The following is a 14,819-nucleotide window of genomic DNA, read 5'->3' as shown; positions in this document are numbered from 1 at the left end:
AGCACATCCCACAACCACACCACATACAACTGTATAGAACCTATAGGATGTATCTATGGGACACAATACAACTGTATATAACCTATAGGATGTATCTATGGGACACAATACAACTGTATAGAACCTATAGGATGTATCTATGAGACACAATACAACTGTATATAACCTATAGGATGTATCTATGAGACACAATACAACTGTATATAACCTATAGGATGTATCTATGAGACACAATACAACTGTATATAACCTATAGGATGTATCTATGGGACACAATAGGAGTCTGACCTGCAGTATTAGCGGGTGGCGTTTAACCACAAACTTCTGAGACGCCATGTGGAAGAAGGTGAGGCCAACACACAGACTGTACAGAGGTTCATCTGGCTTAGACCTGAACGCCTGAACATACTGACCTAGAGACAGAGAGAGAGACACAGAGAGAGAGAGACACACAGAGAGAGACAGAGAGAGAGACACACAGAGAGAGACAGAGAGAGAGAGAGAGAGAGAGAGACACAGAGAGACACAGAGAGAGAGACACAGAGAGAGAGAGAGAGAGACAGAGATTAATTCCTACTTGGATTCCACATTAGCCTGGATGTGCATAAACCATTCCCCTGGCTAGAAGGTCATAGTTTTATGTAGTATGCATCTGTAGTATGCATCTGTAGTATGCATCTGTAGTATGCATCTGTGTGGTCGTACCGAGTGCGTGTTTGAAGCTGCCAGACACCAGTGCGTTGTGTCCACTGAGAACACACAGGGCGTGGTTGTCTGGGTTCTTCATCATCAGACGCAGACAGAACCGATGATGACGCACGTCCTGGGAGTGAAGGGTCACCTGGTGGGAGAGGACAGGCAGGACAGGGAATTGTTAGGTTAGATTACTCGTTGGTTATTACTGCATTGTCGGAACTAGAAGCACAAGCATTTCACTACACTCGCATTAACATCTGCTAACCATGTGTATGTGACAAATACAATTTGATTTGACAGGGAGAATGAGTGAGCTGGTGTGTGTGTGTGTGTGTGTATGTGTGTGAAGGATCACCTGGTTGAATACATTCCACAGCATGGGCCACTCCTGCTTCTCCATCAGCGTCAGTCTATAGACAGATGGATGGAGGTTAGAGGTCAATATGGTCCTCACACACTCAGAATAAGCCCTGGTACACCTCCTGATCTAACACACAATGAGTGTCTATGACTAGGAGGAAGCTGTTTCTGGAGTCAGCAGGACAGTCAGTCAGTAGGACAGCCAGACAGTCAGTCAGTAGGACAGCCAGACAGTCAGTCAGTAGGACAGCCAGACAGTCAGTCAGTAGGACAGCCAGACAGTCAGTCAGTAGGACAGCCAGACAGTCAGTCAGTAGGACAGCCAGACAGTCAGTCAGTAGGACAGCCAGACAGTCAGTCAGTAGGACAGCCAGTCAGTAGGACAGCCAGACAGTCAGTCAGTAGGACAGCCAGACAGCCAGACAGTAGGACAGCCAGACAGTCAGTCAGTAGGACAGCCAGACAGTCAGTCAGTAGGACAGCCAGACAGTCAGTCAGTAGGACAGCCAGACAGTCAGTCAGTAGGACAGACAGACAGACAGTCAGTAGGACAGCCAGACAGTCAGTCAGTAGGACAGCCAGACAGTAGGACAGCCAGTCAGTAGGACAGCCAGTCAGCAGGACAGCCAGTCAGCAGGACAGCCAGTCAGCAGGACAGCCAGCCAGCAGGACAGTCAGTCAGTAGGACAGTCAGTCAGCAGGACAGTCAGTCAGTAGGACAGTCAGTCAGTCAGCAGGACAGTCAGTCAGCAGGACAGTCAGTCAGCAGGACAGTCAGTCAGTAGGACATCCAGTCAGCAGGACAGTCAGTCAGTAGGACAGTCAGTCAGTCAGCAGGACAGTCAGTCAGTCAGCAGGACAGCCAGTCAGCAGGACAGACAGCCAGTCAGCAGGACAGACAGCCAGTCAGCAGGACAGTCAGTCAGTAGGACAGTCAGTCAGTCAGCAAGACAGTCAGTCAGCAGGACAGTCAGTCAGCAGGACAGTCAGTCAGCAGGACAGCCAGACAGTCAGTCAGCAGGACAGCCAGACAGTCAGTCAGCAGGACAGCCAGACAGTCAGTCAGCAGGACAGTCAGTCAGCAGGACAGTCAGTCAGCAGGACAGTCAGTCAGCAGGACAGTGAGACAGTCAGTCAGCAGGACAGCCAGACAGTCAGTCAGCAGGACAGTCAGCAGGACAGTCAGCAGGACAGTCAGTCAGTCAGTAGGACAGTCAGCAGGACAGTCAGCAGGACAGTCCGTCAGTAGGACAGTCCGTCAGTAGGACAGTCAGTCAGTAGGACAGTCAGTCAGTAGGACAGCCAGTCAGTAGGACAGTCAGTAGGACAGTCAGTCAGTCAGTAGGACAGAGGACAGTCAGTCAGTAGGACAGTCAGTAGGACAGCCAGTCAGCAGGACAGTCAGTAGGACAGTCAGCAGGACAGTCAGCAGGACAGCCAGTCAGCAGGACAGCCAGACAGTCAGTCAGCAGGACAGTCAGCAGGACAGTCAGTCAGTCAGCAGGACAGTCCGTCAGTAGGACAGTCCGTCAGTAGGACAGTCAGTCAGCAGGACAGTCCGTCAGTAGGACAGTCCGTCAGTAGAACAGTCCGTCAGTAGGACAGCCAGTCAGTAGGACAGTCAGTAGGACAGTCAGTCAGTAGGACAGTCAGTCAGTCAGTAGGACAGAGGACAGTCAGTCAGTAGGACAGTCAGTAGGACAGCCAGTCAGCAGGACAGTCAGTAGGACAGTCAGCAGGACAGCCAGTCAGCAGGACAGTCAGCAGGACAGTCAGTAGGACAGTCAGCAGGACAGTCAGTAGGACAGACAGCAGGACAGTCAGCAGGACAGACAGACAGTCAGCAGGACAGTCAGTAGGACAGTCAGCAGGACAGTCAGCAGGACAGCCAGTCAGTAGGACAGTCAGTAGGACAGACAGCAGGTCAGTCAGTAGGACAGTCAGTCAGTAGGACAGCCAGTCAGCAGGACAGACAGACAGTCAGCAGGACAGTCAGTAGGACAGTCAGCAGGACACCCAGTCAGTAGGACAGTCAGTAGGACAGACAGCAGGACAGTCAGTAGGACAGTCAGTCAGTAGGACAGACAGACAGTCAGCAGGACAGTCAGTAGGACAGTCAGCAGGACAGTAGGACAGTCAGTAGGACAGCCAGTAGGACAGCCAGTAGGACAGCCAGTAGGACAGACAGTAGGACAGTCAGTAGGACAGCCAGTCAGTCGGACAGTCAGCAGGACAGCCAGTAGGACAGTCAGTAGGACAGCCAGTAGGACAGCCAGTCAGTCAGTAGGACAGTCAGCAGGACAGTCAGCAGGACAGTCAGTAGGACAGTCAGTAGGACAGCCAGTAGGACAGTCAGTAGGACAGTCAGTAGGACAGTCAGTAGGACAGCCAGTAGGACAGTCAGCAGGACAGTCAGTAGGACAGCCAGTAGGACAGCCAGTAGGACAGTCAGTAGGACAGCCAGTAGGACAGTCAGTAGGACAGTCAGCAGGACAGTCAGTCAGTCAGTAGGACAGCCAGCAGGACAGCCAGCAGGACAGTCAGTAGGACAGCCAGTAGGACAGCCAGTAGGACAGACAGTAGGACAGTCAGTAGGACAGCCAGTCAGTCAGTAGGACAGCCAGTCAGTCAGTAGGACAGTCAGTAGGACAGTCAGCAGGACAGTCAGCAGGACAGTCAGTAGGACAGCCAGTAGGACAGCCAGTAGGACAGCCAGTAGGACAGTCAGCAGGACAGTCAGTAGGACAGACAGTAGGACAGTCAGCAGGACAGTCAGCAGGACAGTCAGTCAGTCAGTAGGACAGTCAGCAGGACAGTCAGCAGGACAGTCAGTAGGACAGTCAGTAGGACAGCCAGCAGGACAGTCAGTAGGACAGCCAGTAGGACAGCCAGTAGGACAGTCAGTAGGACAGTCAGCAGGACAGTCAGCAGGACAGTCAGTAGGACAGTCAGTAGGACAGTCAGTAGGACAGTCAGTAGGACAGCCAGTAGGCCAGACAGTAGGACAGTCAGCAGGACAGTCAGCAGGACAGTCAGTAGGACAGCCAGCAGGACAGTCAGTATGACAGTTAGTAGGACAGCCAGTAGGACAGTCAGTAGGACAGTCAGTAGGACAGCCAGTAGGACAGCCAGTAGGACAGTCAGTAGGACAGTCAGCAGGACAGTCAGCAGGACAGTCAGTAGGACAGTCAGCAGGACAGTCAGTAGGACAGCCAGTAGGCCAGACAGTAGGACAGTCAGCAGGACAGTCAGCAGGACAGTCAGTAGGACAGTCAGTAGGACAGCCAGTAGGACAGCCAGTAGGACAGCCAGCAGGACAGCCAGTAGGACAGCCAGCAGGACAGCCAGCAGGACAGCTAGTAGGACAGTCAGTAGGACAGTCAGTAGGACAGCCAGTAGGACAGCCAGTAGGACAGCCAGTAGGACAGCCAGTCTGACCTGATGTAATCGTAGGCCTTGCGGTAGTTATGGTCCAGGAAAGCAGCCGACAGACCAAAGAACTCCAGCTCTTTCCTCTTCACCTAAACAACACATTACTGTCCTGTAGATTTAACCAACAAAGTGCTAACAACACATTTAGAAAGATATAACAATAAATGAGTCATTTTTCAAATACAAAACCTTTTCTTTATAATGAACAATTTCTGACATTTTAATGACAGGAAGTGAAAGTGCCAGAAAACGGCAGCTGGTTCCTGTTTACCTTGACGTCATAGAAGGAGTAGAACTCCAGAGAAGAGTCTACCAGCAGCTCTGCCTCTTTAAAACGCTTCATCTCACACAGAGTACACACACACCTCACCAACAGTAACCACCAGTCCTCACGAGACAACACACTGGTCTTACCTGGGGAGGGAGGGAGGGAGATGGAAGTGAGTAAGGGAGAGAGAGAGAGATGGAAGTGAGTAAAAGAGAGAGAGAGAGAGAGCGAGAGAGAGAGAGATGGAAGTGAGTAAAAGAGAGAGAGAGAGAGAGAGAGAGATGGAAATGAGTGAGTGAGTGAGAGATGGAAGTGAGTGAGTGAGTGAGTGATGGAAGTGAGTAAAAGAGAGAGAGAGAGAGGGAGATGGAAGTGAGTGAGTGAGAGATGGAAGTGAGTGAGTGAGAGATGGAAGTGAGTGAGTGATGGAAGTGAGTGAGTGAGAGATGGAAGTGAGTGAGTGAGTGATGGAAGTGAGTGAGTGAGTGAGAGAGAACATTGCTTAATCGTTTCTCTTTTTGGGTCTGTAACCTCTCAGTACATCTGTAACACGCGACCAATAAGAGGAGTCTTACCACTGATGTCCTGGTAGGCTGCCTCCTGGTCGTGGATGTCAGACACCAGATCCTTAGACACCTTGACCAGACGCAGGTGTCTGACCCCCGCCCACATGCTGGCTTTGACACACACCTGGGCCCGCGTCATAGCCACCTGAATGACAACATCAGTAGGAACAACATCAGTGTGTGTGTGTGTGTGTGTGTGTGTGTGTGTGTGTGTGTGTGTGTGTTAGAAGCCTACCTTCAGCAGCATAGCCAGCATGGTCAGCATGGTATCCAGGTAGTCATCCAGTCGGCCTTGGGAACGCAGGAGAGTAGAGCGGTGGAGCAGCAGCTTCAACTCCTGGATCACACACACACCACACACACACACAACACAACACACAGGGGTAATCAGTACACACACACACACACACAACACACCACACAGGGATAATCAGTACACACACACACACACACACATACACACAACACACCACACAGGGATAATCAGTACACACACACACACACAACACACACACACACACACACACCACACACCACACACAACACACAACACAGGGATAATCAGTACACACACACACCACACACAACACACCACACAGGGATAATCAGTACACACACACACACAACACAACACACACACCACACAACACGCACACACCACAACACACCACACAGGGATAATCAGTACACACACACACACACAACACACACACACACACACACACACACACACAACACACAGGGATAATCAGTACACACACAGGAATAATCAGTACACACACAAAGGGATAATCAGTACACACACACACACACACACAAAGGGATAATCAGTACACACACACACACACACACCACACAACACGCACACACCACACACACACACACAACACACCACACAGGGATAATCAGTACACACACAAAGGGATAATCAGTACACACACAGGGATAATCAGTACACACACACACACACACACAGGGATAATCAGTACACACACAGGGATAATCAGTACACACACACACACACGCACACACAAAGGGATAATCAGTACACACACAAAGGGATAATCAGTACACACACACACACACACACACACACAAAGGGATAATCAGTACACACACACACACACACACACACACACAAAGGGATAATCAGTACACACCCACAAAGGGATAATCAGTACACACACACACACACACAAAGGGATAATCAGTACACACCCACAAAGGGATAATCAGTACACACACACACACACACAAAGGGATAATCAGTACACACACCGCTCCACCCTCCCTCCTCTCCCTCCCTCCCCCCCTCCACCTGCCTGCTGTGCTGCGGAGGCGTCCTGTGCCAGTGTGTCTGGGTCGTACATGGGCTCCAGGGCCTTGAGGGCACAGAGGGGTCGACCCAGCTGCTGCTGCAGAGTAGACAGACACAGCCTGGCCTCCAGGTGAAGAGGAGCCATCTGTACTACCTTGTTGTAACTCTTCACTGCTACCTCCATGTGGCCCAGCGCCTTCAGACACTCTGGAGACACACATTACATTTCAATTAACACTTTGGGAACTGTTGAGATGACGGAGTTGTGACGCGGTACGATGATGGAGTTATAACGCAGTACGATGATGTCGTTATAACGAGGTACGATGATGTCGTTATAACGAGGTACGATGATGTCGTTATAACGCGTTACGATGATGTCGTTATAACGCGGTACGATGATACCGTTATAACGCGTTACGATGATGCCGTTCTAACGCGTTACGATGATGCCGTTCTAACGCGTTACGATGATGTCGTTATAACGCGTTACGATGATGTCGTTATAACGCGGTACGATGATGTCGTTATAACGCATTACGATGATGTCGTTATAACGCGGTACGATGATGTCATTATAACGCGTTACGATGATGTCGTTATAACGCGTTACGATGATGTCGTTATAACGCGGTACGATGATGTCGTTATAACGCGTTACGATGATGTCGTTATAACGCGTTACGATGATGTCGTTATAACGCGTTACGATGATGTCGTTATAACGCGTTACGATGATGTCGTTATAACGAGGTACGATGATGTCGTTATAACGAGGTACGATGATGTCGTTATAACGCGTTACGATGATGTCGTTATAACGAGGTACGATGATGTCGTTATAACGAGGTACGATGATGTCGTTATAACACGTTACGATGATGTCGTTATAACGCGTTACGATGATGTCGTTATAACGCGTTACGATGATGTCGTTATAACGCGTTACGATGATGTCGTTATAACGAGGTACGATGATGGAGTTAAAACGAGGTACGATGATGGAGTTATAACGAGGTACGATGATGGAGTTATAACGAGGTACGATGATGTCGTTATAACGAGGTACGATGATGGAGTTATAACGCGGTACGATGATGGAGTTATAACGAGGTACGATGATGGAGTTATAACGAGGTACGATGATGGAGTTATAACGTGGTAGAAGACCTGTCAGGAGGCCCCTCTTATGCATTATTATCATCTCATAATGATCCGGACAAAATAACAGACAGTTTGAGACAGTTGACTGACTGACTGTGACTGTGTGGTGTGTGGTGTGTGGTGTGTGTGTGTGTGTGTGGTGTGTGGTGTGTGTGTGTGGTGTGTGTGTGTGGTGTGTGTGTGTGTGGTGTGTTTGGTGTGTGTGTGTCTACCAGCGTGTCGGAGCCAGACAACAGCCAGGTTGTATCTCTCAGAGCAGACCAGGGCAGAGAGGAGAGGCAGGGCTGAGTTGTACTCTCCCTGGTCCAGGAAGGCCTCAGCCACGTCCAGGTACAGATCCCCCAGCTCCTCTGGGCTCTGCTCCATCAGAGACGTCAACATGGACTGGGGGGGTAGAGAGGATGAAGGCATGTCCATTTATACATTCAGAAACACTAAGATTATAAGGTGTGATATTTGATAGGAGTCTGTGTGTTCCCAAAGAAGATAGATACGTTGTGTGGTACTCACATCCAGAGGTCTGTAAACATGCTGGTGGATCAGACAGACCATGAGTTTCACCCTGATGTCCACTGGTACATGGTCTGGAACTACCACCTCTCTAACCTCCCCTGGAGAGGGAGAGATATGGAGAGAGAGGGGAGGAGGGAGAGAAAGAGGGGAGGAGTGGGAGAGAAAGAGGGGAGGAGGGGGAGAGAAAGATGGGTTAAAAGGAAGAGAGTCCTAGATCCAGACAGTAGGACAGTAGGAAAGACTACATAATGAAGTCCTAGATCCAGACAGTAGGACAGACTTCATGATGAAGTCCTAGATCCAGACAGTAGGACAGACTTCATAATGAAGTCCTAGATCCAGACAGTAGGACAGGCTTCATGATGAAGTCCTATATCCAGACAGTAGGACAGACTTCATGATGAAGTCCTAGATCCAGACAGTAGGCCAGACTTCATAATGAAGTCCTAGATCCAGACAGTAGGACAGTAGGACAGACTTCATAATGAAGTCCTAGATCCAGACAGTAGGACAGTAGGACAGACTTCATGATGAAGTCCTAGATCCAGACAGTAGGACAGTAGGACAGACTTCATAATGAAGTCCTAGATCCAGACAGTAGGACAGACTTCATAATGAAGTCCTAGATCCAGACAGTAGGACAGTAGGCCAGACTTCATAATGAAGTCCTAGATCCAGACAGTAGGACAGTAGGACAGTAGGACAGTAGGCCAGACTTCATAATGAAGTCCGAGATCCAGACAGTAGGACAGTAGGACAGTAGGACAGACTTCATAATGAAGTCCTAGATCCAGACAGTAGGACAGTAGGACAGACTTCATAATGAAGTCCTAGATCCAGACAGTTGGCCAGACTTCATAATGAAGTCCTAGATCCAGACAGTAGGACAGTAGGCCAGACTTCATAATGAAGTCCTAGATCCAGACAGTAGGACAGTAGGACAGACTTCATAATGAAGTCCTAGATCCAGACAGTAGGCCAGACTTCATAATGAAGTCCTAGATCCAGACAGTAGGACAGTAGGACAGACTTCATAATGAAGTCCTAGATCCAGACAGTAGGACAGTAGGACAGACTTCATAATGAAGTCCTAGATCCAGACAGTAGGACAGGCTTCATGATGAAGTCCTAGATCCAGACAGTAGGACAGTAGGACAGTAGGACAGGCTTCATGATGAAGTCCTAGATCCAGACAGTAGGACAGTAGGACAGTAGGACAGGCTTCATAATGAAGTCCTAGATCCAGACAGTAGGACAGTAGGACAGTAGGACAGGCTTCATGATGAAGTCCTAGATCCAGACAGTAGGACAGACTTCATAATGAAGTCCTAGATCCAGACAGTAGGACAGTAGGACAGACTTCATAATGAAGTCCTAGATCCAGACAGTAGGACAGTAGGACAGACTTCATAATGAAGTCCTAGATCCAGACAGTAGGACAGACTTCATGATGAAGTCCTAGATCCAGACAGTAGGACAGTAGGACAGACTTCATAATGAAGTCCTAGATCCAGACAGTAGGACAGACTTCATAATGAAGTCCTAGATCCAGACAGTAGGCCAGACTTCATAATGAAGTCCTAGATCCAGACAGTAGGACAGACTTCATAATGAAGTCCTAGATCCAGACAGTAAGACAGTAGAACAGACCTCCAGTCTCACCAGGCTCCTCTGTTGTCGCTGTTTTCATCTCCTTTTCTTTCTCTGGGTTCTCCTCCTCTGCTTCCATCTTCTTCTGCTCCTCTTCCTCCTCTGGGTTATCCTCCTCTGCTTCCATCTTCTTCTGCTCCTCTGCTTCCATCTTCTTCTGCTCCTCTGGGTTCTCCTCTGCTTCCATCTTCTCCTGCTCCTCCTCTGGGTTCTCCTCCACTGCAAGGTCTGGCTTAGGTTCTCCTCTCTCCAGGACGATCCCGCAGAACTGGACTAGAACCTGAGGAGGGAAAACACTGGTCACTCACACACACACACACACACACACACACACACACACACACACACACACACACACACACACACACACACACACACACACACACACCTGAAGGGCCTTGTCGTGTTGGTGGTTGGCGATGTAGAGCTCAGCAGCCATGTTGATGCTCTCGTCTGTCACCAGCTCTGGGTGTCTCCTCAGGGCCTCCTCCATCACCCCCATGGCTGACGGCAGGTCACTACTCTCATAGTAGCTTCTGGAGAGAGAACACACACACATCCCCGTTACACACTGAACCTAACACACATCACCGTTACACACTGAACCTAACACACTGAACCTAAAACACTGAACCTAAAACACTGAACCTAACACACTGAACCTAACACACTGAACCTAACACACTGAACCTAACACACTGAACCTAACACACATCACTGTTACACACTGAACCTAACACACATCACTGTTACACACTGAACCTAACACACATCACTGTTACACACTGAACCTAACACACATCACTGTTACACACTGAACCTAACACACATCACTGTTACACACTGAACCTAACACACATCACTGTTACACACTGAACCTAACACACTGAACCTAAAACACTGAACCTAACACACTGAACCTAACACACTGAACCTAACACACACACATCACTGTTACACACTGAACCTAACACACTGAACCTAACACACTGAACCTAACACACACACATCACTGTTACACACTGAACCTAACACACATCACTGTTACACACTGAACCTAACACACATCACTGTAACACACTGAACCTAACACACATCACTGTTACACACTGAACCTAACACACATCACTGTTACACACATCACTGTTACACACTGAACCTAACACACATCACTGTTACACACTGAACCTAACACACATCACTGTTACACACTGAACCTAACACACATCACTGTTACACACTGAACCTAACACACATCACTGTTACACACTGAACCTAACACACATCACTGTTACACACTGAACCTAACACACATCACTGTTACACACTGAACCTAACACACATCACTGTTACACACTGAACCTAACACACATCACTGTTACACACTGAACCTAACACACTGAACCTAACACACTGAACCTAACACACTGAACCTAACACACACACATCACTGTTACACACTGAACCTAACACACATCACTGTAACACACTGAACCTAACACACTGAACCTAACACACTGAACCTAACACACATCACTGTTACACACTGAACCTAACACACATCACTGTTACACACATCACTGTTACACACTGAACCTAACACACATCACTGTTACACACTGAACCTAACACACATCACTGTTACACACTGAACCTAACACACATCACTGTTACACACTGAACCTAACACACATCACTGTTACACACTGAACCTAACACACATCACTGTTACACACTGAACCTAACACACATCACTGTTACACACTGAACCTAACACACCCATTGCCTGTGTGTATTGTCTGTGTCTATACAGGTGTGAATGAGTTTGTACAGTATCTGGTTGTGTGTTTCTGTGTACACGTGCAGGGCGGACTAGCCTCACTTGGCCATGTCTCGTGACAGCTGCATGAAGTGCTCCCCGTCAGTAGGGGGCAGTAGGTTGAGGATACGACGGTACCCGTCCATGGACTGCTTGTGTTCCCCCACCTGCTCATACAGGCTGCAACGTTCCCATAGGTAGCGCACATTACTGGGGTCATACTTAATGGCTGAGAGGGAGGGAGGGAGACACAGACAGACAGAGAGCGAGACAGAGAGCGAGACAGACAGAGAGAGACAGAGAGAGAGAGACAGAGAGAGAGAGAGACAGAGAGAGAGAGAGACAGACAGAGAGAGAGACAGACAGAGAGAGAGACAGACAGACAGACAGAGAGAGACAGGGGGAGGAAGAAACAGGGATAGAGAAATGTGTTAGGAGACAATTATTTCAGTGAGGTTGCCATTGATTGATTGAAATTCTTAGATAATTTAAATGAGTAGCTCAAGCCGGAGACAACACTAGTTGGCCATCAGTATACTGGCCATCAGTATCAGTACCGGAGATACTGGCCATCAGTATCAGTACCGGAGATACTGGCCATCAGTATCAGTACCGGAGATACTGGCCATCAGTATCAGTACCGGAGATACTGGCCATCAGTATCAGTACCGGAGATACTGGCCATCAGTATACTGGCCATCAGTATCAGTACCGGAGATACTGGCCATCAGTATCAGTACCGGAGATACTGGCCATCAGTATCAGTACCGGAGATACTGGCCATCAGTATCAGTACCGGAGATACTGGCCATCAGTATCAGTACCGGAGATACTGGCCATCAGTATCAGTACCGGAGATACTGGCCATCAGTATCAACCACCTCTAACTAGCAGTAAATCAATCAAATAAATAACATATTTTAGCAGTTTGAGGTCAGGGGTCAGAGGGCCAGGGTTAGAGGTCAGGGGTCACCTCACCTTTGGTGTAGCAGATGATGGCCTGCCTGATGTTGTCCTGCTCCAGAGACATGTCGGCCAGCTTGACCCACTCCTCACAGTCGCTGGGGTTGAGATGAGCAGCGATCAGGCCAAACTGTAGAGACTTCTCCATGTCCCCCTGGTCCTCATAGATCATAGCCAGGGTGGAGAAGGGCTCGTAGGCCAGTGGGGCTGGTGGGAGAACGGTGAATAGAAGGGTTAGATGGGACTCAATTTTAGTCAGCGTATAACAGGAAGGCCTCCCTCATTGACACTCCCTGGTTAATATATTTATTTTTAAAGACAACTTTGATGAATTCAGATCAGTCAGTAATGCTGCATTCATGACAAGTCGGAAACTCTGAACCTCCCAGTTAAAATTAACATAAGCTATTTGGGTAGAGCTACCTATTGGATGATTCTGATACTTTCCAAGTGGGAAATTCAGATATCATCTTACTCAGAGTTTTCAGTTTCCTAGTTACAGCATGTCCTGAATGCAGCATAAGTCTCTACAATTGAATTGAGATGGCTACTATAGCAGTGTCTAGTGACAAATAAATGCCCTGTCTGTTCCTTAGTCTGTTCCTCCTCTGGCCTGGAATACTGCCCATCCTGTCTGATGATCTCCTCTGTCCTGGACACTGCCCATCCTGTCTGATGATCTCCTCTGTCCTGAACACTACCTACCCTGTCTGATGATCTCCATACACATCAGGACGGCGTCCTCCTTGTCTCCGCGGGCGTAACGGATGTTGGCTTCTCCCATGAGGCCCCTTAGGGCCCGGGGCAGCTTGCTGCGGTTACGTCTCTCCTGAACAGTACACAATCACCATCAATAGTCCCATGTCAACAAACACTGCAGCCTGACCAAGTGTAACAGAGGTGTTTCAGTGAACCCGGCTCAAATGGTGACTAGCCTAACTCTGCCTGAGACGAGCCATAATTAAACTATTATTGCATACACAACACATCTATTGTCAAACTATGGCTAACTGATCTAATGTCAAGGCTCAGAGGGCTAACAGTCTTGTGAACCCTGTTAGAATGAAGACGGGCCTTTATCTCATTTTCACCTTCATCATCTTCTTGTTCTCTCGGTTAAGCTCCATTTCCAGAGCAAAGACATCCCCAGCTGAGGGCCCTTCCTCATCTTCCTTAGCTTCAACCTTCCTCTCCTCCTCTGAATCCTCCTCTTCCTCTTCTTCATAATCGTCATCTTCATCATCCTCCTCCTCCTCTTCCTCTTCCTCAGTCTGTTCAGTCTCTGTTCCCTCCTCCATCATCGAGGCAAAGGCCTTCTGGACAGAGGGGCTGACGCCTTCCTCGGGATCCGCTGGCAAGGACAGAAGAGGTGGATAGTTGGCATACAACAATGACTTGACTGGAATTGCATAAGAATACATGAAGAGTGCCTAGGCTTTAGCTCAGCGGGCTAATTGAAGATTGTGGGAAGCAGAATATCCATGTTCCGAACCCAAGCAGTCACATGACTGAACAAGTGGAGACACACACCTGCGGGCCGTTTTTGAGAACATTTTCTCGGACTGCGGCCGTGGGAAGTGCTGGGGAGAGTGTCATCTGGTCCAATCTCTTCATCTTCCTCTGAACGCCCTTCGTTCGATACCTGAGGGAAGAGATCCGAGATGAGATGCTTTCAACACAGGCATTTGTGAAAGGCGTTCCAGTAGCACATATTTTATCATTGCGAGCTCCAAAACTTGTACACAAGTTTGATCTTTTCAACGTTAATACAGCATGCAGAGTGGATGTCCCACTTACCTTCAATTTAGCTTTTCTTTCCTCTCTCCGTATTTCAAACTCCTCGAATGAAATTCTTCCCTCCAGGTAGTCAATGAGCTCTGAGCTGAACGCCGACATCTCACCGACTAACTAAAACGATTTATGGTGTTTAAAAACACGTAAAATAATGATGATAATTCTCATTGTAAACATTTCATTTTGACAACACGAGTGGCACCGGCGACTGTTAATGACGTAATTTCAAAACGACAGAAGTTCTTCTTCGACGCTTCAAAAGGTAGATTTGTAAAT

General features: G+C 48.4%; 1 protein-coding gene across 2 annotated transcripts in view; it reads right to left on the bottom strand.

Moving 5' to 3' along the window:
* Positions 1-14,778, bottom strand: part of gtf3c3 (general transcription factor IIIC subunit 3) — a 19,212-nt gene extending 4,434 nt beyond the window's left edge. The window contains exons 1-18 of one of the 2 annotated variants that reach the window (XM_090207303.1): positions 14,547-14,778; positions 14,280-14,391; positions 13,841-14,100; positions 13,455-13,578; positions 12,765-12,956; positions 11,850-12,015; positions 10,356-10,503; positions 9,968-10,247; positions 8,315-8,415; positions 8,017-8,188; positions 6,645-6,847; positions 5,558-5,659; positions 5,332-5,467; positions 4,760-4,902; positions 4,495-4,577; positions 1,052-1,106; positions 706-841; positions 289-413 (exon numbers count right to left, since the gene is read on the bottom strand). In XM_090207303.1, coding sequence (XP_090063429.1) covers positions 289-413; positions 706-841; positions 1,052-1,106; positions 4,495-4,577; positions 4,760-4,902; positions 5,332-5,467; positions 5,558-5,659; positions 6,645-6,847; positions 8,017-8,188; positions 8,315-8,415; positions 9,968-10,247; positions 10,356-10,503; positions 11,850-12,015; positions 12,765-12,956; positions 13,455-13,578; positions 13,841-14,100; positions 14,280-14,391; positions 14,547-14,645 — 2,637 coding nt within the window. In that variant the 5' untranslated portion in view covers positions 14,646-14,778. The remainder of the gene's footprint in view (positions 1-288; positions 414-705; positions 842-1,051; positions 1,107-4,494; positions 4,578-4,759; positions 4,903-5,331; positions 5,468-5,557; positions 5,660-6,644; positions 6,848-8,016; positions 8,189-8,314; positions 8,416-9,967; positions 10,248-10,355; positions 10,504-11,849; positions 12,016-12,764; positions 12,957-13,454; positions 13,579-13,840; positions 14,101-14,279; positions 14,392-14,546) is intronic. The other variant, XM_090207304.1, reaches the window with a different exon arrangement.
* Between the last annotated feature and the right edge of the window lie 41 nt (positions 14,779-14,819).

This window comes from Oncorhynchus mykiss, chromosome 18 (assembly GCF_057628025.1).
Source record: "Oncorhynchus mykiss isolate SJ-2025 chromosome 18, ASM5762802v1, whole genome shotgun sequence".
NCBI lineage: Eukaryota > Metazoa > Chordata > Actinopteri > Salmoniformes > Salmonidae > Oncorhynchus > Oncorhynchus mykiss.
This window is presented reverse-complemented; position numbering and strand designations above follow the sequence as displayed.